This window comes from Carlito syrichta, unplaced genomic scaffold, assembly GCF_000164805.1.
Source record: "Carlito syrichta isolate Samal-C Ts95f unplaced genomic scaffold, Tarsius_syrichta-2.0.1 Scaffold254042, whole genome shotgun sequence".
In the NCBI taxonomy this organism is placed as follows: Eukaryota; Metazoa; Chordata; class Mammalia; order Primates; family Tarsiidae; genus Carlito; species Carlito syrichta.
In genome coordinates, this window is record NW_007198138.1 from 8,575 (window position 1) to 30,695 (window position 22,121).

Genomic DNA, 22,121 nt, shown 5'->3' on the forward strand with positions numbered 1-22,121 from the left:
CTGCACTCCAGTCTGGGTGACAGAGTGAGACTCCAACTCAAAAAAAAAAAAAAAATTTCCGAGTAAAAGTTCTAGAATGTCTAAATATTGTTTTTTATAAGATCCAAATAGCCTAATGATTATAGGTATTTGTTTGTGATATTTAATGTAAAGGATTAAATAATTTGAAACTGCTTTTCTCTTCCTATGAAAAAGTAAGTTGTGAGGTTTTTTGTTTGTTTGTTTTTTGAGTCAGGGTCTCATTTTGTCATTCAGGCTGGATTGCCGTCATGGCTCGCCACAGCCTCTACCTCCCGGTCTCAGGGGATCCTTCATCCTCAGCTTCCTGAGTAGCTGGAACAATAGCCATGCCCTATCATTCTAATTTGGGGGGGGGGGGCGGCGAGTGGGTAGAGACGAGGTCTTGCTATATTACCCAGTCTGGTCTCGAACTCCTGGCCTCTAGCGATCCTCCCACCTTGGCCTCTCAAAGTGCTAGGATTGCAGGCATTAGCTACTGTGCCTGGCCTAGCTATACATTTCTTTAAAGTTTGCTGAAGAAGTCCTTGTAGAACTACCTGCCTACATCTTGAATGTTTGTTCGCCGGTGGACGTAACTTATAAAAACATATATATTTTTTGACCTGATTGTTATTAGCTATTTATAAAAACTTACCTTTCAGTTACACTCTACTATGGGCACCTTTGAGCTAACGGTTACTTATTTTATTTTTTTTGAGTTGGAGTCACACTGTCCCAGACTGGAGTGCAGTGTCATGCTCCTGGCCACCACTACAGGTGTGTGCTACCATGCCTGGCTAATTTTTGATTTATTGTAGAGACGAGGTCTCACCAAGTTTCCCAGGTGGGTCTTGAACCTGCAGGCTCAGGCAATCCACTCGTCTCGGCCTCCCACACTGCCGGGATTACAGACTGAGCCACTAAGCCCTGCCATAACGGTTACTTCTAAGAAATTATTTCTGGTTTCAACTTCCTTAAGTGACCCAGTTACTACTTATGCACATTTTAGTACATGAAAATTGTACCAAGAGATTTCTTTGTACACAGTCATATGCCATCATGCGTTTGGGTTCTAGGATGCTTTAGAATTTACTGAATGCTTACCTGTGTGAACTCATTTTTCATCAATCCTGGACTCATCCAAGTTGACTTCAGAATTCCTCTTCTTTGCCTCTCTTGGTCTCACTGTCACTCCTTAGTTTGGAACCTCATCAGAGCTCACCTATTTGCTGAAATGAGACAAGATAACCTGCTAAATGGTCTTCCCTCTTCTAGTCATATATCTACCTGTCACCCTTCATGTTGTGGCCAGTGTGATCTTTCAAAAATGCAAGGTATAGCCAGGCATCATGGCTCTTGCCTGTAATCCCAGCACTTTTGGAGACTGAAGTGGGAGAATTGTTTGAGCCCAGAAGTTCGAGATCAGCCTAAGCAACATGGCAAGCACTTGTCTCTATAGAACATCAAAAAATTATCTGGATGTGGTGGTGTGTTCCTGTAGTCCCAGCTACTCAGGAGGCTGAGGCAGAAGGATTGCCTGAGCCCCGGAGGTTAAGGCTGTGGTGAGCTGTGATCAGGCTACTGCACTTCAGGCTGGGAGACAGAGGGGTATCCTGGCTCAAAAAAAACAAAGCCGGGCTTGGCGGCTCAGCCTGTAATCCCGCGCCTTTGGGAGGCTGAGGTGAGTCGATTGCCTGAGCCCGTGGGTTCGAGACCCGCCTGGGCAGCGAGACCTCATCTCTACAATAAATCAAAAAATCAGCCGGGCATGGTAGCGCATGCCTATAATTCCGGCTACTTGGAAGGCTGAGGTGGAAGGATCGCCAGAGCCCAGCAGGTCGAGGCTGCGGTGGCCGGGAGTGGCCGCTGCACTGCAGTCTGGCCGACGGAGTGAGACTCCAACTACAAAAAAAAAGAAAAGAAAAGAAAAAAACCCCAAAAAACAACAAAAAAAACCCAAGTTAAATTAATCCATTTTGAAATATTTCAGTGGAAAATTTGTGGACATATTGCACTTTCCCTAGTGTGTTTTTTGTCATTTTTATCTCCTGGCTCTTTCCTTCTAGTTTTCCCCCTACTGCTACCTGGATGTATCCAGCCAGGCCCGCCTGCTTGCCCTAACACATCTGGACACAGCCTTACCCTCATTCGTCCTTCAGCCCTGCTTAGATCTGTGCTATCGGAAGCGTCTTCCCTAAACTTTCTTCCTGAAGCTAAAGCCTTTCTCCTTGCTGCTTTTACAGTGCTTTAAGCCTATCTCTGTTTTAGCACTTGCTACACCTGTCTGCAAAAAAATTTGCGTATGTCTTATCTGCTCTGTTAAATAATGACCAAAAACTTACTCCTAGTACCTTTCACAGTGTCCTGACAGGTGCTTAAAAATTGTTAGCCTCAACTTCCTCATGTATAAAACAGGAAAGAGTGACTTGTCTGGGTGTCCCGGGCTAACTCCTAAGTCATGGGGCAGGAACTGATGCTAAAGTCTGTCATCCCCACCCCTTCGTATCTTCTGTTTGGAGACCAGTTGTAGGAGCAGAGGAAGTAGAAGGTGGGTGTTGGAAGTATATGATGTGTTTAGATAGGCTTGGTTTTTATCTCTTCATTCTTACTAGCTGTTTAAAAAAGCCATTCTCTAGCCAGGCATGGTGGCTCATACCTGGAATTCCAGCATTTTGGGAGGCAGAGGTGTGAGGATTACCTGAGTCCAGGGGTTTGAGACCAGCCTGGGCAACTTGGTGAGACCTCGTCTCTACAGTAAATCAAAAAATTAGCTGGATGTGGTGGCATGTGCTTATGGGTCCAGCTACTTGGAAGGCTGAGGCGGAAGGATTATCTGAGCCCAGCAGGTTGAGGCTGCAGTGTTCATGAACGTGCCACTGCACTCCGGCCTGGGCAATAGAGTTTGACTCCTACTCAAAAAATAAATACAAAACCTGTTCTCTCCCTTTCTCTCCTTTCTAAGGTATATGGCTGGGGTTACAACGGCAATGGTCAGCTGGGCTTGGGCAATAATGGCAACCAGCTGACGCCTGTGAGAGTGGCAGCTTTGCACAGTGTGTGTGTGAACCAGGTATGTGTGGAGACCTCTCCACTAGCTGGTCCCCATCCACCTTCCCTGCTCCGACTTGGAGAAATATTAGAGGTTTATTCTTTAATTGATCTTTTCTGCCAACACCCTGTGCCTTTATCTTCTACACTGAATATTATATTTACCCAAAATTTTCATGAGGAGAAAAAAGACCATGGTATTGGCACGTTAGTCTTGACAACTTAAAAAAATAATAATGGAAAAATTCAGTAGCCCAAGGTTTAGACTTTTCTTGTGTTGCTTTAATGTTCCAGCAAATGTCAGTCCACGCCTTGATGATAAGTGGCATTCTGCAGAGGCTGGCTGTAGCATTAAGTAGATGTTTTCCCTGCCTTTCCTGTTTTCCTGTTAATGGTAATCATTTAAATTTACTTGCAGATTGTCTGCGGCTATGCACATACCCTAGCACTAACAGATGAGGGCTTGCTCTATGCCTGGGGAGCTAACACATATGGGCAGCTGGGAACTGGCAATAAAAATAACCTGCTAAGCCCAGCACACATCATGGTGGAGAAAGAAAGGTAACTTGGCTGTGCCTTGTCTCAGACTGTGTGTGTGTTGTAGCCTTGGGACTGTGTGTGGCAGAGCTGTGGTGTTTGTCTTCGTGACTCTTCTGTTTGTTAACATTCTCATCTTAAACACAAGAGTTTTTAGTAGCAGCCAGAACAAACACGAAGTTGACACTGTCTTAGGCAGCATTCTGAGAAAACCACCGGTGACTGATAGGCATGAATGCATCTTGGTGTAGTTCCTCCAGACCTCCTGCCGTTACCCTTCTAGTAGGGAGGACAAATGGAGTCTGTGGCCGCATTGAGATCCATGGTGTATATGAACTTTCCCTTGGAGTCAACTTTTAAATAATCCTGCTCTTGAAAAGACATTGGCTGTTTAAATATTGATTTGATATAATGTATGTTACTGGAATAAATGCTTAATGTTTGGTCAGTCAAATTGTGAGGTCTTGCCCACTGAGTCTTGGAGGTATTGACTTCTAATTCCAGGACCCTGCCTAAGAAGCATGCTGCTGAGAAATGTAGTAAGTTTGGGTGATATGCGCTTGGATTGGAATGCTCAGAATCCATGGCCCCTCAACAAGTACTTTCCAATCTAATGAGTATTCTGAGCTCTGATAGGAAATGAGAGAAAAAGTTGTATTTATAAGGAAATGGTATCTTGAAGACAGTATTTTTTCTACTGTTTAAGTCCCAAGACTTGTCAAATATCTTGTCAATGTCCGCTTTTCTCACTTGCTTCGGTTTCTAGTCTTTCACTCAGCAGTACGTATGACTTATCCTCACTCACGTGAGCTTGGAAGAGAAGTGGGCAGGTAGGAAGCTAGAAGTACATGCTCTGGCCCCGATCTTTAAGTTTTGTTGATGTAATGACTTGACAGCTAATGCCTCTGGATTGTGGGCTGTTGTTTTCTGAGGTATTCCAAGCATGAACTTTTTAGTATCCTTGCGTATGGTGTGCCGTGAGCGTCTGTGATAATGATGTAACATGCATCTTTTAAAAAAAACTTTGCAGGGTAGTGGAGATCGCAGCCTGTCACTCTGCCCATACGTCTGCTGCCAAGACCCAAGGTGGGCATGTGTATATGTGGGGCCAGTGCCGAGGCCAGTCGGTGATCCTCCCTCATCTCACCCACTTTTCCTGCACGGACGATGTGTTCGCCTGCTTCGCCACCCCTGCTGTCTCGTGGCGCCTCCTCTCTGTGGGTAAGAAAGCTCTGGGCTAAGTCGTGGTGGTGGCTCACACCTGTAATCTCAGCACTTTGGGAGGCAGAGGCGAAAGGATTACCTGAGCTCAGAGGTCTGAGACCAGCCTGAGCAGCATGACGAGACCTCTGTCTTTACAGTAAATTAAAAAGTTAGCCAGGCATGGTGGCACAAGCCTGTGGTTCTAGCTACTTGGAAGGCTGAGGTGGAAAGATCACCTGAGCTCAGCAGATCATGCCATGAGCATGCCATTGTACTCCAGCCTGGGTGACAGGGTGAGACTCCAACTTGGAAAAAAAAAGAAAAGAAAGGAAAAAGAAAGCTCTGGGCTGTGACCAATTGACCAGTTTTCCCGCATATTTGCTGATTGTGGGCTCTTTTAGGTTCTAGAGTGTTTTATTCTCTCTCTCTCTTTTTAAAAAATTTATTTCTTGTAGAGATGAGGTCTCACCAAGTTGTCCAGGCTGGTCTCAAACCCGCAGGCTCAGGCAGTCCACTCGCCTCAGCCTCCCAAAGTACTGGGATTACAGGCTGAGCACTGAGCCCAGGCTGTTTTATTCTGTATTAGCTTTAATATTTTTCCCCAAATTGGATTTGCATAAGCAGATGTATTTGTTATCAAATATTGCCATAGATTTACTATTTTTCTCCTTTAGTGCTTTTATTTTAGTTGATACCAAATTCACATAATGTAAAATTAATCATTTTAAAGTGCATGAATCAGTGACTTGTAGTCCATTCATTGTGTTGTGCATCCACCACTTATATCAAGTTCCCAAATGTTTTCATCATCCTGAAAGAGAACTCCATACTCATTAAGCAGTCATACCCTACTCTTCCTTCCCTCCAGCCCCTGGCAACCACCAAGCTGTTTTTCGTTCCCATGGCTTTACCTCTTCTGGATATTTCATATAATTGGAAGCATATAGTATGTAACCTTTTGTGTTGCTTTCTTTTATGTAACGTTTTGGAGGCCCACCCATGTTGTAGCACGTATCAGTACTTCATGCCCTTTTGTGACTGGACAGTGTTCATTTTATACGCAAGCACACACTTATGCACATCACATTTTGTTTGTCCATTGATCTGTTGATGAACACTTGAGTTGTTTTCACCTTTTGACCATTGTGAAGAATGCTGCTATGACGTATTAGTATTTGTTTGAGTAATCTGTTCTTAAGTGTTTTGTCATTCTAAACTTATTGCATAATATAATACTAACCTGGGCTGTTGTTTTCTGAGGTATTCACTGTTTTAAAAACAGTGACGAGCTTGACTTGTGGGTTTTTTAGGTGATCAGTTAATTTCACCTAATTTCTCTCTGCCTTTGTCTTTCAACCAATTTCAAATTCTTCTGTTTCTTGAAGGTTATAAAGGTTGGTGGAATTCAGGGTGATATTTGGTTACGTGGTTTGTACCTTTTCTAAATATCTTCTTAAGAATGCATTATTGGTTGAAGATATTGAGATATCTTCAACTGAGTAGCCATTTACAAGGTGATTTGAATCTCTTTTATTTCTTGTTCATTTATGTGTTTTGGCGGTGTATTTCTTCTAAGCTGTTCTTTTGTTTGTAAATGGAGACTTTGAGTCGTGATGCTCTGTGCTTGAGATTTAATATTCTTGATAACTAAGGTGTTTGAGTTGCTCACAGTTGATATTGAAGATTTTAATAGGTGAGATCTCACTGTTGTCCAGGATGGAGCAGTGGCTATTCATGGGTTCACTGAAGCCTTGAACTCCTAGGCTCCAGTGGTCCTGCTGCAACTTCCTGAGTAGCTGGGACTGCAGGTGCATGCCACAGCGTCTGGCTTAGGTTAGTCTTCTGATACATGTCATGCTTGGGGGGTATCAGACATCTGGAGTTGTCCCATCATTTGGTGACCAGTCATGGTCTTGGGGGCAAGAGTGTGTTTAGGAAGAGTTAAGCATGCTGCTTAAAGTGAAACACACTCAATATTTCTTTTAAATTCATTTTGCCAGATTCTTTCACTATACAATGATATTTTGTGTGTGGTGAATATTATGATTAGAAAAAAATTTAGTTTACCGAATGGTACTATTTGGGCGTATATGTAGTGTGCACAGCTAAGCCCTTCTGTGCACATCTTCAGATTTAGCGATACTGCTTTACCTGGATCTGTTTGTTAGAGGCTTCCCAGGCTCTTGCATCTTAAAATGGCACAGACATTCTTTTCAGAACAAGTGTCCTAACATTTTTTTTTTTTTGAGTTGGAGTCTCACTCTGTCGCCCAGACTGGAGTGCAGTGACCGCTAATGGCCACTGCAGCCTCGACCTGCTGGGCTCTGGCGATCCTTCCGCCTCAGCCTTCCCAGTAGCTGGAATTACAGGCATGCGCTACCACGCCCGGCTGATTTTTTGATTTATTGTAGAGAGGAGGTCTCGCCTGCCCAGGCGGGTCTCAAACCCGCGGGCTCAGGCAATCCACTCACCTCTCCCAAAGGCGCGGGATTACAGGCTGAGCCACCGAGCCTGGCTTGTCCTAACATTTTTAATGTTAAGTTTGGAAAATATATGATCATTGAATATATCTCCTAGATAACTTCTTTCCCTTCTGCCCACTAAAAGCATTTTTTTCCTCTCAGTTTATGATCTCAGCTGTGTGTTAGAAATTCAGATGATGAGCCGGGCTCGGTGGCTCAGCCTGTAATCCCGCGCCTTTGGGAGGCTGAGGTGAGTGGATTGCCTGAGCCCGCGGGTTCGAGACCCGCCTGGGCAGCGAGACCTCATCTCTACAATAAATCAAAAAATCAGCCGGGTGTGGTAGCACGTGCCTGTAGTTCCAGCTACTTGGAAGGCTGAGGCAGAAGGATCGCCGGAGCCCAGCAGGTCGAGGCTGCAGTCTGGGCGACAGAGTGAGACTCCAACTCAAAAAAAAAAAAAAGAAATTCAGATGATGAATTCACCCCTCTGAGGAACAGGAATTAATTATACAGAAACAAAAAGGGAAAAGGGTTATTTCATCCTGAGACTAGACAGAGAAACTGAGGCACTGATGAGATGGATGGATGGATGGATGAGGTAGCATTGTAGACACCGTACTCTTTGTCCCTCTCAGTCATTTCCCCTCACCCACCTGTGATCCAGGTTACTGGGTCAGGGAAAGCCTTACTTTTAAGAGATTTTCCACCTTTCCTCCATAGCCAGGAGAGCTCTGCAGCACGTGGGTGGAGGGAGGGCTATATGTCAAGGTCACAGGGCTTAGGGACATGACATTTCCTTGGGAGAGTCTGATGATAAAGTTTGTGAATAAGCTCACTTCTTAAGTTTCAGCCTAGGTTTTAGCCATTGTCCCTTCTAGGATTTGCCTTGGTAACTCTAAGCTCCTGAGTGACACGGGTCCATCCCAGGCTTGGAAGCTGAGCTCTTTGATTCAGTCACCGTTCTTTGCTTTTGGATAGTTGAAACCTATCTCCTTTGTCCAGAGAAGCTTGATTCACTGCCCAGCGAGGAGCTCTGGAATTTTTTTATTTCTCCATTTGCCTTCTACTTTTTTCTCTTCTTTCATACATATGAAGTAGGAACACAAGGAAGTATTGCAGGAATTTGTACACAGTTCTAATTCCATCTGATCATAACAGCAATTCTCTGTCAGGTAAGGTGTTCACATGTTCTTGTAAAATTGCTCCCTTTGCCTGTACAGGGTTACTAAGTAAATTTGCTCGGTTTTTAGATAGTGTGTAAGAATTATTTTGTACATTGATTTTTTTTTTTTTAATGGTTGTGAGGAATGTTTAGATTCCAGATACCTAGGGAAAAGAGCTTCTCTGCTCAGAATGTGACTGCTTAGTTTTGCCACATAAGTGGTAAGCTTGATTCCTGGGCCTCCTCGAGTTAGCTATGCCCTGGAAACTAGCCCAAAGCAGAGATAAGAGATGTTCTCAGTGTTTCAGTCAAGGAAAGTTGATAAATTTGTAGTCTTAGAAAAGAACTGTTCAAGTTTTGAGAGTGTAGCTATGTCATCATGGACTATGTATAACTTTTTCTTTTTTAAACATGCACATTTCTAGCTAAGCATGTAAGATTGATATGTGGCCTTTCTAAATACTTGTAGGGTTTTTTTGGGTATTTTTAAAAAAAATTTTATTTTCAAGATGTGGCGTACAGTTCAGGATTAAGTATATAGGTGGTCATCGAACAGGTAAAGTTTGGGCCTTCCTTTGGTCCCCACTTTGCCTGGTTTGAGATCAGCTACCCTTATTGATATTGTGCGCAACTCTCACCCTCCCACCCCAAGTAGTATCCCACTACTGTCAATCCCTTTCTTTTTTTTTTTTTTGAGTTGGAGTCTCACTCTGTTGTCCAGGCTGGAGTGTAGTGGCATATTCATGACCACCCCAGCGATGACCTGCTAGGGTCTAGTGATCCTTCCACTTCAGCTTTCCAAGTAACCGGAACTACAGGTTTGTGCTACTGCACCTGGCTAATTTTTAAAAAAATTTATTGTAGAGGTGAGGTCTTACCAAGTTGCCCAGGCTGGTCTTGAACCCGCAGGCTCAGACAATCCACTTGCCACAGCCTCCCAAAGTATGGGATTACAGGTCGAGCCACTGAGCCCAGCCCCAATCCTTTTCTTATAGTCTTATGGTAAATGTTCAGGGGTCCGTTTATGATTGAGAACATGTGGTACTCTGCTCTTTGTTTCTGTGATAGATCATCGAGTATGATAGACTCTAAATCCGTCCAAGCTGCTGCAAAGGCTACTTATTTTAATACTGTGAAGTTGATTTGTCAAATAAGGCTTGAACTCTCTTGAAAAAAATACCCAGACTATCCACGATGCTCATGATGATCTTTTAGAAGTCTTGAATCTGTTCCCTGATCTTTCTGTATTAATAGTGTGTGTGTTGCCTTCAGAGCATGAAGACTTTTTAACAGTCGCAGAGTCACTGAAGAAAGAATTTGATAGTCCAGAAACTGCTGATCTGAAGTTTCAAATTGATGGGAAATATATTCATGTCCATAAAGCTGTTTTGAAAATCAGGTATTTTTGCATGAGCTTAGAGACATCAGTAATCTTGCTTTGTTTTTGCCATTTCTATTTTTCTGTTATTCCACAAAATGGATACTGATAGGAAATAACCTTGGTAATAGAGATGTCACAACTTAATGTTTTTGTGGCTAGCGTCAGTCCTTTTTTATTGAAGAGTTTTGCATGTACACTCATGTGTCTTTTAGGAAAAATGTAATGTGGGAGTGTAAATATTTGTCTATTGTATTTTAAATTCAGGATCTTGTGAACATTCATTTTTATTCAAAAATTTGTTTACATGGTTAAGAAAAATTACAAAATGTTGTCATTGAAAGGTGTAGCCAGCGCAGGCTTATGCCAATAATTTCTACACTTTGAGAGGCTGAGATGGAAGCATGATTGCTGAGGCCAGGAATTTGAGACCTGCCTGGGAAACATAACAAGACCTCATCTCTATAGAAAATAAAAATTACCAGGCTTGGTGGCTCAGCCTGTAATCCTGCGCCTTTGGGAGGCTGAGGTGAGTGAATTGCCTGAGCCCGCGGGTTCGAGACCCGCCTGGGCAACTTGGTGAGACCTCATCTCTACAATAAATAAAATAAAAATAAATAAAAATAAAAATTTAGTTAGATATGGTGGCATGTGCCTGTAGTCCCAGCTGCTTGGGAGTCTAAGGTAGGAAGATTTCTTGAGGCTAGGAGTTTGAGGTTGCAATGAGCTATAATCACACCACTGCACTCCAGACTGGGTGAAGTGAGACCCTGTCTCAAAAAAAAAAAAAAAAAAAAGAGAAAGTGTATATGTCCTCTTTTATTTAAGGAGCTTCCTCAAGCAGGAAACTCATATAGTCAGGAATGCTGGACTTTTTATCCCTAAGGGACATCTAATAATCTGTTAAAATACATACTTTAGATATGAGAAATGGCTAGTGTTCCTTGTATATAAATGTGAGGGAACCGTGCATTTATTAATAACTATTTGAACTGTTGCTCACTGAGGTTACCATTATAGAGAAAGAAGCACATAAAAATAAGACCACTAAACAGGCCACTAACAAATCTTTTTGAAATTTTACTCAAAAGCCTATTTGTAAAATAATATATTTGGGGAAGAGAAGAGCTCTGTGTCATTCTTAACCTAAGGGAGTAAATATCTGAGCTACAGTATAAACTGAAAAGGAGAACTGGAAATGTTTCTCTCTGACCCTGTGGTCTGTTCCTTTCACGTACAGTTTTCTGACCCATTACACCCATTATCCCTTGCTTAGGCAATGATCTCTGTTTTGCTTCCCAGATGGAGTCATTTCTTATGTACGTGAAGCCATTCTTTTTAGGATCCAGAATGGATTTTGAAAATAAATTCTCACTTTAAGATAATTTGAAAAGATGACTTTTTATTTATTTTTTGTATTTTTTATTTTTTTGAGTTGGAATCTCACTCTGTTACCCAGACTGGAGGGCAGTGGCACGCTCCCAGCCACCACAGCCTCGACCTGCTGGGCTCCTGCGAGCCTTACACCTCAGCCTTCCAAGTAACTGGAACTACAGGTACGCGCTACCACATCCGGCTGATTTTTTATTTATTGTAGAGACGAGGTCTCGCCAAGTTGCCCAGGTGCATCTCGAACCTGTGGGCTCAGGCAGTCCTCTCTCCTCAGCCTCCCAAAGTGTTGGGATCATAGGCTGAGCCACCAAGCCCGGCGAAAAGATGACTGTTTAGAAAATATAAAAGTATGATAGATTTTAAGAAAATCCAATATTCAGGAATCAGTTCCTCAGGCAGGTGGTTTGTCCACGTAAATACAATATAGGAGGACTCATAGGTTTTCTTGAACTATGGATCTGCCCTAGTGAATGTGAGTGTTTTAGCAGTGAGTTTGTAATGGGCTTGGAAAGAAAGGAGATGGAGCAGGTAACCCAAAGATACACAGGTGGAATGATGACTGTTTGGAAGAAAATATAATGGGACAGTAAATAGCTTAATGTAACCCAGTTAACATTTAAAATTGTTAAGTATATACTTATTACAAAAAAGAATCATTTTAATTATGTTAATATATAGTCCAAAGTTTTGAAGTCTCATTTCTGAATTTCTTTCATTTTATCGTTTAAAATGCATTTGTGTACATCTTTATTTTTTTATTTTTTTATTTTTTGAGTTGGAGTCTCACTTTATCACCTAGGCTGGAGTGCAGTGGCACGCTCATGACCACAGCAGACTCGGCCTGGTGGGCTCAGGCAATCCTTCTGCCTAAGCCATTCAGGTAGCTGGAACTACAGGTGTGTGCCACCACACTCAGCTAATTTTTTTTTTAAATTTATTATAGAGATGAGGTCTCACCAAGTTGCCCAGGCTGCTCTCAAACAGGTGGGCTCAGGCAATCCTCCCTTCTCAGCCTCTCAAAGTGCTGGGCTTACAGGCGTGAGCCACTGTGCCTGGGTTGTGTACATCTTTAAAAAAAAAAACCAAAGTGAGCAAAAAATATGTGGGGACCATCAAATATAAACAGTAGTATTGTTGAAGTGCTAGGTGCTTCTAGGGTGTACATATAATTCTTAATATCTAATAGGAGATATACAAGAAATGAAAATGAGTGTATGTAAAAGGCATGTATAACACCCCATGTATGTGGAATGTTTTTAGGGTGCTAGCGAAAGATTCATGAACCTGATGTGTGAGGGCCCACATATAGTTGTTAAGGATACTTCTGATCTCTGCTTAGCTGATGTCATCAACTCATTAGGTGACTTTTGCTTTTCTATTTGAGGTGTGAGCACTTTCGATCCATGTTCCAGTCATATTGGAATGAGGATATGAAGGAAGTGATAGAAATCGACCAATTTTCTTACCCAGTGTATCGTGCCTTTCTCCAGTACCTCTACACAGACACCGTTGACCTGCCGCCAGAAGATGCTATAGGTACTGGACTGCTCTGGGACTGGCCACGCCACATGGTCGAGAGTATCTCCTCGTGTTCTTAGAGTCCTGAAATGTAAAAAGTTTCAGGTTTCTTAGCTTTTACTGGATGTTTAAAAAAAGATTTGAAGTAAAAGTCTTTAAAAATAGTATTGTGTAGTTATTATGAATAATTATGGACATACTTTATGACTATGGACTTATCTTAATTTTTCAATATTGAAGTATAAGTCACTAATGAACTTATTATTTTGGAAACCAAATGAGGACAGAAATGCCATTTTTTGCCCTTGCTTTATATTACAGAAGAAATTGTATAAGGTAAGCATAGCCGAGGTATAAGGGCGGGAAAGGTAGGCAGTAAAAAAGAGAATTTGTGGCCGGTCGTGGTGGCTCACACCTATAATCTCAGCACTTTGGGAGGCTGAGGTGAGAGGATTGCCTGAGCCCATGGGTTCAAGACCAACCTGGGCAACTTAGTAGTCATCTCTACAATACATCAAAAAATTAGCCAGATGTGGTGGTTCCAGCTACTTGGAAGGCTGAGGTGGAAGGATCACCTGAGCCCAGGAGGTAGAGTCTGCGGTGGCCGTGAGCATGACACTGCACTCCAGCCTGGGCGACATAGAGTGAGAGACTCCAACTTAAAAAAAAAATTAAAGAGAATTTCTTTACTCAAGGTCAGAATATTATTCACAAATAAACTTCTACTGATTTTTCTACATAACTCTCTTCATCAAGATGAAAAGTATATGTTGATCAGTTATGAGAAATTATTGTAAACTCAATTAAGCCTTTCTCACTTTTTTCTTTTAGGTCTTTTGGATTTGGCGACATCTTATTGTGAAAACAGACTGAAAAAACTTTGTCAGCACATTATCAAGCGAGGAATTACTGTGGAGAATGCCTTTTCATTATTCTCTGCTGCAGTCCGATATGATGCGGAGGTAACATAAAACAACACACAGAAAACTAAAACCACCCTTAACTCCCCTTCTTCTCACGTGAGACAAAGAAAATGATGTGTAACTTTATTTCTGTTTAGGGAATCAGTGAACTGCCTGATCCTTAAAAACTGAAATTTGGTCTTGCTTCTTTGTTCTCTGTTCTTTGATTCAAAAGTGGTTGTTCCTCTACATCCATTTTTAACTGAGATAAGAAACTAACTGGAGTTCCAGCAGCTGTCCTGCAGGTTGGAATATAAAGTGCTACACCTAACTGGACCAACAAACAGCAGAGTTTAGCATATGTTTTTTTCAAGACCCACTTTGCTTTCTTCTCAATTCTGCCCTGTCATAAGTCAGGGATGCTGTGTGGTTTGTATCTGTGTATGCTCTGAAATCTAGCACCATCTGATTGTAACTCACAGTTATTGGTGTGTTAAGAACTTGTGATCTCCTTTTTGTTTTTGCACTGGATTGAGTTCCTATTATGGGATTCACAGATCTCTGGAAAGTCTACGAATTAATGGGCTTTGGGAGTGTGAAAGTTTGTGTTGATGTGCATTTTCTTAAAGTTAAGAACCAGAGCATCCTCACGAGCAGGAACTGTGTCTTCCTTGTGTGCATATCCAGTAGTCCCTGGCACATGTGAGGCATTGTTAGCTGGGTGAGACGGTACCGCCTAAATGGAGCATGGAGAGTAATCAGTGAGCTAAAGACTGGTATGGTTGGTTTCACAGATTCTTTTTTTTTTTTTTTTTGAGTTGGAGTGTCACTCTTGTCATCCAGGCTGGAGTGCAGTGGCACGCTTACGGCCACTGCAACCTTGACCTGCTGAACTCAGGTGATCGTTCTGCCTCATCCTTCCAAATAGCTGAAACTATAGACATATGCCACCAAGCCTGGCTAGTTTTTTTTGTGGTTTATTGTAGAGATGAGGTCTCACCAAGTTCATCTCAAGCCCCTGGGCTCAGACAGTCCTCTCGCCTCGGCCTCCCAAAGTGCTGGGATTACAGGCTGAGCCATTGTGCCCAGCCGGTTTCACAGATTCTTAGAGAAGAAAAGCCAGAGAGCAATAATAGTCTCAGAGGTTCAAGATGTCTAGCTAAGGTGTGCATGTAAAATGACACTGTTAGCACGTTTACAGATAATTTGCCACCATTTGACAAGGCAGAGTATCTGGTATCAAGGAATTTATCAAACACCTGCAAAAATCTACAGCTGTGGCCTTTGAGGTATAACAGAGGACAGACTTCATTGCACTGGGGAGCAAAGTCAACCTTTATGACTTGTATTTCCAAAATGTATTCTATTTTTGTTTGAGGTTATATTATGATTATAAATATTTGATGAGATCAAATATAGCTGACTTTGTAGTCTGACAACAGATGGAATGATGATCAAAGTAAATCATTCCTAGTACAAAATGAAGGGATGACTGGCTTCCTGCACTTCCCGAACCTCTTATATCAGAAATATTATTTCTTTAGGTTTTATTTTCACCCAGTAATATAATTTTGAATATTGTCAGTCCATGCCTTTTATCTTCTTGTAGTGATGAGTTTCAGAATCTTCTCTTGCCTGTCCACACTCTTCCCCTCATTTAAAAAGTTTCATACTCGGGATTCAGCCCTTGCTGACCCACAATAGTCAGGACAACCTGCGCATGGGCCGACATCTCAGCTCTAGTTGCTGGAGAGTTCTTTCTTACCTTAAGCTAAAACTGTTGCAGGAAGTTTACAGAAAAAGCCACCTACCACATCTCTTCCACCACCCATGCCAGCAGATCATTTCCTTTAATAGTTTCCATTTGGTCATTTTAAGTATAAACACATTAGAAGTTGTTCCTTTAAGTCCTAGTTGGGGCAGTTAGACAAGGGAAGTAAATCAGGGGTATCCAAAAAGGAAAAGAGTAAGTCAAATTATCCCTTTTTGCTTACAATATGATCCTATACTTTGAAAATCCAAGAGAATCTATCAAAAACCTGCTTGCACTGACTGATAAAGGACTTTGGCAAAGTGTCGGAGTACAAAATAAATGTGCAAAGGACAATTGCGTTCTTATACACCAAAAACAAGCAGGCAGAGAACCAAGTAAAAAGCACAATCCCATTCACAATAGCCACAAAAAAAAAAAAAAAAGAAAAGAAATACCTTGGCATCTTCCTAACCAGAGAAGTGAAAGACCTTTACAATGACAATTACAAAACACTGCTCAAAGAAATCCAAGAAGACACAAACAAATGGAAAAATATTACAAGCTCATGGATAGGAAGAATCAACATTGTTAAGATGTCTATCCTACCAAAGACAATCTACTGATTGAATGCAATACCCAATTAAATTACCAACATCATTCTTCTCAGACCTGGAAATGACAATACAGAAATTCATATGGAAACATAAAGGACCACGAATAGCCAAAACAATCCTTAGCAAAAGACAAAGCAGGAAGTATCATACTTGTAGACTTCAAACTTTACTATAAGGCTACAGTAATCAAAACAGCCTGGTATTGGTACAAAAACAGGCATATAGACCAATGGAACAGGGTAGAGATTCCAGAAGCAAAGCCTCAATTTCTCAACCAACTCCATCTTTGACAAACCCTCCACCAACAACCACTGGAGAGAGGAGAACCTATTCTGTAAATGGTGCTGGGAAAATGGCTGATCACATGCAGAAGATTGAAACAGGACCGCTACCTATCACCATACTCAAAAATTAACTCTAAATGGATCAAAGACCTAACCATAAAACCTCAAACTATAAGAATCTTAGAAAATGCAGGAGATACCCTTATGGAAATTGGAACTGGCAACCAGTTCCTGATCAAAACCCCAAGTGCTCATGGCTTAGGAAACAAGATAGACAGTGGGACCTCATCAAACTAAAAAGCTTCTGCAAAGCCAAAGAAACCATTGAGGGAGCCCCCGCTGACAAAGGCCTAACATCCAGGATCTACAAGGAACTCAAACGTGTCTAAAGGAAAAAAACAAACAGCCCCATTAAAACGTGGGCAAAAGATATGAATAGACACTTCTCAAAAGAAGATATATGGGCAGCCAACAGACACATGAAAAAGTGCTCAGCTTCACTAATCATCAGATAAATGCAAATCAAAACCACATTGAGGTACCTCCTAACCCCAGTCAGAATGGCCATCATTAACCAAACAACAGCAGATGCTGGCGAGGATGCAGAGAAAAAGGAATGCTTCTACATTGGTGGGAATGCAAACTTGTGCAACCTCTTTAGAAGGCAGTGTGGTGATTTCTAAAAGAACTAGAAATTGACCTTCCATATGATCTAGCAATCCCCCTATTGAGAATATATCCGGAGGAACGCAAATTCTTTTACAAAAAAGATACCTGCACACGCATGTTTGTTACAGTTCTATTCACAATAGCAAAAACATGGAACCAGCCATGCTGCCCATCGAAGCTGGACTGGATTAAAAAAATGTGGTACATGATCATACTCAGTGATCTATCACAGAAACAAAGAACAGAATACCATATGTTTTCACTTATAAGCGGACCTTGAACAATTATCATAATACTATAAGAAAGGGATTGGCAGTAGTGGGAAACTGCTGGGGGAGTGGAATGGGATTGGCAGTGGAGGGAAACTACCAGGGGAGGGAGCGGCACACCTCATCAACAAGGGTACCTGCATAATGAACATTTGTATACCCAACCCTGAATTGTACCCCACATCTTTAAAATTAAAAAAAAAATTTGTTCCTTTAAAGAGACTGCAAATATACAAGAGGGGGTCCAGAAAAACCCAGAATTTATTTATAAAAAGTTATATATTTATTTTTATATGTTTAAAGTTTAGTCATCTTCAAAGTACTCTCCATTTGATGCAATACACCTATCCAGATGCTTTTTCTAGTGCTCAAAACAGTTTTTTAAGTTGTCCATTTTGATGCCTCTCAGTGCTTCTGCCATTTTTTGTTTTCCCTTCCACATCAGCAAAATGTTTCTCTTTGAGGACCTTTTTTCATCTGGGAAAACAAAATAAGTAGCTGGGGGTGAGATCAGGTGAATAGGGCAGGTGGTGCATGGAGGTCATGCTGTTTTTGGACAAAAACTGCTGAACACTCAACGTGGTGTGGGCAGGTGCTTTGTTATGGTGAAGAACCAGTTACCTGTTTGCCACAACTCAGGACTTTTTTCCCACCAATTATGACACACCTCAAAACTTTCAGATTAAAAAAAATTGATATGGAGGAACAAATTCTGAGTGTACTACAAGGGGCCTCCAAAAGATAATTTCTGGTTTTTTGCGCCCCCCCCCCCTTGTATGTGATTCCTTGAGTCTGTCACAGTGTAGCCATTGAGTTGGCACTCAAAAATTTATATTGAATTAAATGAATGAATATATTTGAAACATCTCACCATGAATGTGCACGTAAAAAAATCTATCTGTCTGTCTATCCATCCATCTATCCATCTATCCATCCATCTATCTATCATCTGTCTATATTTTAAAGGCCAGGTGTGGCGACTTATGCCTTCTAATCCCAGCACTTTGGGGACCAAGGCAGGAGGATTGCTTGAGACCAGGAGTTCAAGACTAGTCTGGGCAACATAGTGAGACCCTGAGGTGCAAGGATTGCTTAAGCCCTAGAGTTCAAGGCTGCAGTGAACTATGATCATACCACTGCACAGTCCAGCCTGGGCAACAGAACAAGACCTTGTCTCAAAAACAAACACAAATCTTAAAATCCCAAAGTTAGAGAATAGAAGACAAAAAATAATTCTAGGGTGTACTTTTTAGGTTCTGAAATGAGTTAAATAATTGACTAATGTGCTTTTTGCATTTCATTTTTATACTGTAGAATGTAGTAAGTATAAATGAAATGTTTAGCGTACACAAATAAAATGCACTCATTATGTTTGTTAATTGGTTGGATACTACTGATTAATCGGGTTGGAAATTAATTGTAAAAACTATTCTCAAAAGTTCAACATGGGAATGCAGGGTGACTTTGCCTTCTTTCTGTGGGGCAAAACACTGGGAAGGTGAAGAGTACTTGCTTCTGCTGTTTCTTCTCTTTTTGCCACAAGTTACTGTGGTTACTCCCTGACCCCTTTGACAAGATAGTTTTGAAGCAAATGTACACACTCATAAATATACAGACTCAGTAGTTACAAGTATTTTTAAAAGTCAGCTGATTATTGTGGAGCCCATTCTGGATGCATCATCGAACTGTCTACAGGTTTATAAAGAAAGACTTGAAGGGCGCACGTAAATATTCTTCCGGTACAGACCTGATTATATATTGGTGTCAAGGGAGACAATGTAAATAAAACATTGTCTCAAGATAGTTCTGTATTGACCAGGCACAGTGGTATGCCTTAATCCCAGCACTTTGGGAGGCTGAGGTGGGAGGATCACTTGAGGCCAGGAGTTCAAGACCAACATAGTGAAACCTCAGCTCTACAAAAAATTTTTAAAAATTAGCCAGGCAAGGGGCATTTGCCTAGTCCCAGATACTCTGGAGGCTGAGGAGAAAGGATGACTTGAGCCCAGGAGGTTGAGGCTGCAGTGAGCTGTGATTGTGCCACTGTACTCCAGCTTGGGCAACAGAGTGAGACCCCTGACTCAAAACAAGCAAACAAAAAAGATAGCTCAGTATCGCATTGCAGACATTCTACAATGCTCTGTTTATACTGATTCTTTTCAGGAAATTCTTGTTTTTTATGTATATTTGAACATTAGGAGAAACGGTTGGGAAATATTTGTTTAACTAGAGTAGAACACTTTCCAGAAAAGCCTATGTTCTCAGCCCCTTGTATCTTATGATCGTACTTTTGTTGGGAAACCATAAACATCAGCCCAGGAATCTAGTTCTGAAGTTGGTTTTGGATGAGGGTATTGGACAGCTCAGTACCAAAGTTGGATGGTCAGTGCTTGTCTCTTCTTTTGGTGGGCCAAATTAAAAGTGTTCCATCAGCAGTAGGGTGTAAAATGCTTTTTGTGTAATGAGAGAAATTATTTTTTCCCATATGGTAGGACATTTAAATCCATTCTGAAAAACAGAAACAGAACCCGCTATGATTTGGGATATTTTATATTAGACATACTAAAAGTTAATTACAGACTTACAGTTTTGGGCTTTTGTTTTGTAATTACTTTAACAACAGTTGGACAGACTTAAGTGTGGCTTGTGATACTTTGCCATCTGGAATGTGTCTCCTATGTAGCTGTAATGACACAACCTGCTCATCCTGGCCAAGTGGTCTTCAAAGAAGTGTTAGCATTCAGCTGTCTTAGCTTTGGAAATTTTGGACTCGATAAGAACTCCGTTAAAAGTTGCATTTTTTAAAATGAGGATATTAAGACCATTGATCCTCTGTGTTTAGTTACTAAAGAAAATCTGTGGAAAGTAAAAACACCTTATTTTCAGAGAATGTATAGTGATTGTAATAATTTAAATGTTTAAATATTTGGGATGAATTTGTAAATTATTTCAGAATAGCAGTTTTTAAATCTTTTTTTTACTAATAACAATAAATTTGGTGTTTTATCTCTTTTGCCTCAGAACTGCTTTATAATTTCATCACAGAATGTCCTAGAGTTCAGTTTCTAATTCCAAGAAGACTGTATCAGACCCTCTTGATTTTACAACCTCTGTACTTACCTATTTCATGGGCTGGAACAAGACTCTTACTCTGTTATGAACTTTTTAATCTACTAGTCAAATGATCCTTCCTGTCCTTCTTGGAGTTGTTTTATTTAAAGCCCAGCAATCCAGTTATAGTTGACTTAGTTGGGCAAAAGTTGCATCTTCTTGTGGTGATTGAAAATCTGATCATTTGCGCAATGAGGGGAACAAAACCTGTAGGCTTTGGTAATAGTTAAGATGGACCTCATCAGAAGGAAGTTTATCTAATTCACCATCAAAGGCTGACGGACTCAGGCATTGGTTGCTGGTTGGTTGTGCTTGACTGTGCCACCCTCTAGATCATGTAAATGAACTTGCAAATTCAAGTCTCTCTCTCTCTCCAGATATATTCAGTACTACCTAAATTTTACATAGATCTACCTTAACCAAGGTTCAATTAGTTATTTAAACAACCCAGATTTAGATTGTTTTCAGTATTCTCTAGTTTGACTTTTAGTATTTGAAAAAGTCTGAACTGCTGAACATTTATGGAATACCACTCTCTCTCCCAATTTAAGCCAGTTAGAGGGGAAGAGTAGGCTGTTTGACAGAATCATTTTTTTTTTTTTTGGGTTGGAGTCTCACTCTGTCACCCAGACTGGAGTGCAGTGGCCACTCCCGGCCACTGCAGCCTCGACCTGCTGGACTCCGGCGATCCTTCTGCCTCAGCCTTCCGAGTAGCCAGAACTACAGGCGCGCGCTACCATGCCCGGCTAATTTTTTGATTTATTGTAGAGATGAGGTCTCGCCAAGTTGCCCAGGTGGGTCTCGAACCCGCGGGCTCAGGCAGTCCACTCAAAGCACTGGTATTACAGGCTGAGCAACCGAGCCTGGCCTCAGAATCATTTTTATAAATGAAGTGAATTGTAATTAGCAACACCACTTGTATGCCTGTACTACATTAAAGTTAATTTCTGCACAGTTAGTAAGCTGAATAAATTCGCTTTAAATTCACTTTATAAAAAAAATTTATCTATTTTTCACTTTTTAGAATAGACTACAAAGATCTTGAATTCCAAACCTTATACAAAAGTGATGAGGTTTTCTGATGCCAGTACTTTTCTTTTTCTGTGGATTCAAAGTTATGTAATTAATATTTAAAGATCCTTATCTGATACATTAAATGGTTTGAAGAACTTTCTTTGCTCATGACTGACCACTTCCTAAGTTATATGTAGGTAAACTAGTTTTCTATGTCTAGTAACTAAATTAGATAAAAATGTGACTTTTATGTCCCTGTGGAATGTAGTTTAGTTCCGAGAGCTATTTATTAATCATTGGGTTATACCAGGCGTAGTGCTTTCTCTTGAAGAGTGAGAGGAAAAACTTTCTACAGTTTGGCGTTTTATTTTATTATAAGACACAGACCATTCCATCTAGCTCACTGGGAGTCTCTGATTAAAAAAACATAAATCCAGAGGTCGAGCTAACATTTTAAGTGCATTTTGAATTATCTAGAAAATGAAACTCTAGCAGCAGCCACTGATCCACATTAGGTTTAATGTGGTTACTCTCTTAATGGTCATGTGACTGGGTATGTTTCGTGAGTTTAGGGGAACTTTCAGCCAGGGACTGAAGGGCCCTCAGAACAAGGAACTATTGTTTGCAAGCAGAGATCTGACTGAGAGAGCAGAAGAGGGGTCTCTCTGTGTGGTCTCTTCTCCACTCCATCTAGAATCTCCACTTTGAGAGGACTGGAAATGTGAAGTCAAGACTCCGCAGTTGCATTGTTGTTGAGTTTCCTGTTCTATAGAACTCTGAGTATTGACCTTCAATGTAGACCTTA

At 41.1% G+C, this 22,121-nt stretch overlaps 1 protein-coding gene across 1 annotated transcript in view; it reads left to right on the forward strand.

Moving 5' to 3' along the window:
• Positions 1-22,121, forward strand: part of RCBTB1 (RCC1 and BTB domain containing protein 1) — a 40,972-nt gene that overhangs the window by 5,321 nt on the left and 13,530 nt on the right. The window contains exons 4-9 of the mRNA XM_008052033.2: positions 2,963-3,070; positions 3,467-3,609; positions 4,616-4,806; positions 9,685-9,811; positions 12,567-12,718; positions 13,532-13,662. Of these exons, the coding sequence (XP_008050224.1) occupies positions 2,963-3,070; positions 3,467-3,609; positions 4,616-4,806; positions 9,685-9,811; positions 12,567-12,718; positions 13,532-13,662 (852 nt within the window). The remainder of the gene's footprint in view (positions 1-2,962; positions 3,071-3,466; positions 3,610-4,615; positions 4,807-9,684; positions 9,812-12,566; positions 12,719-13,531; positions 13,663-22,121) is intronic.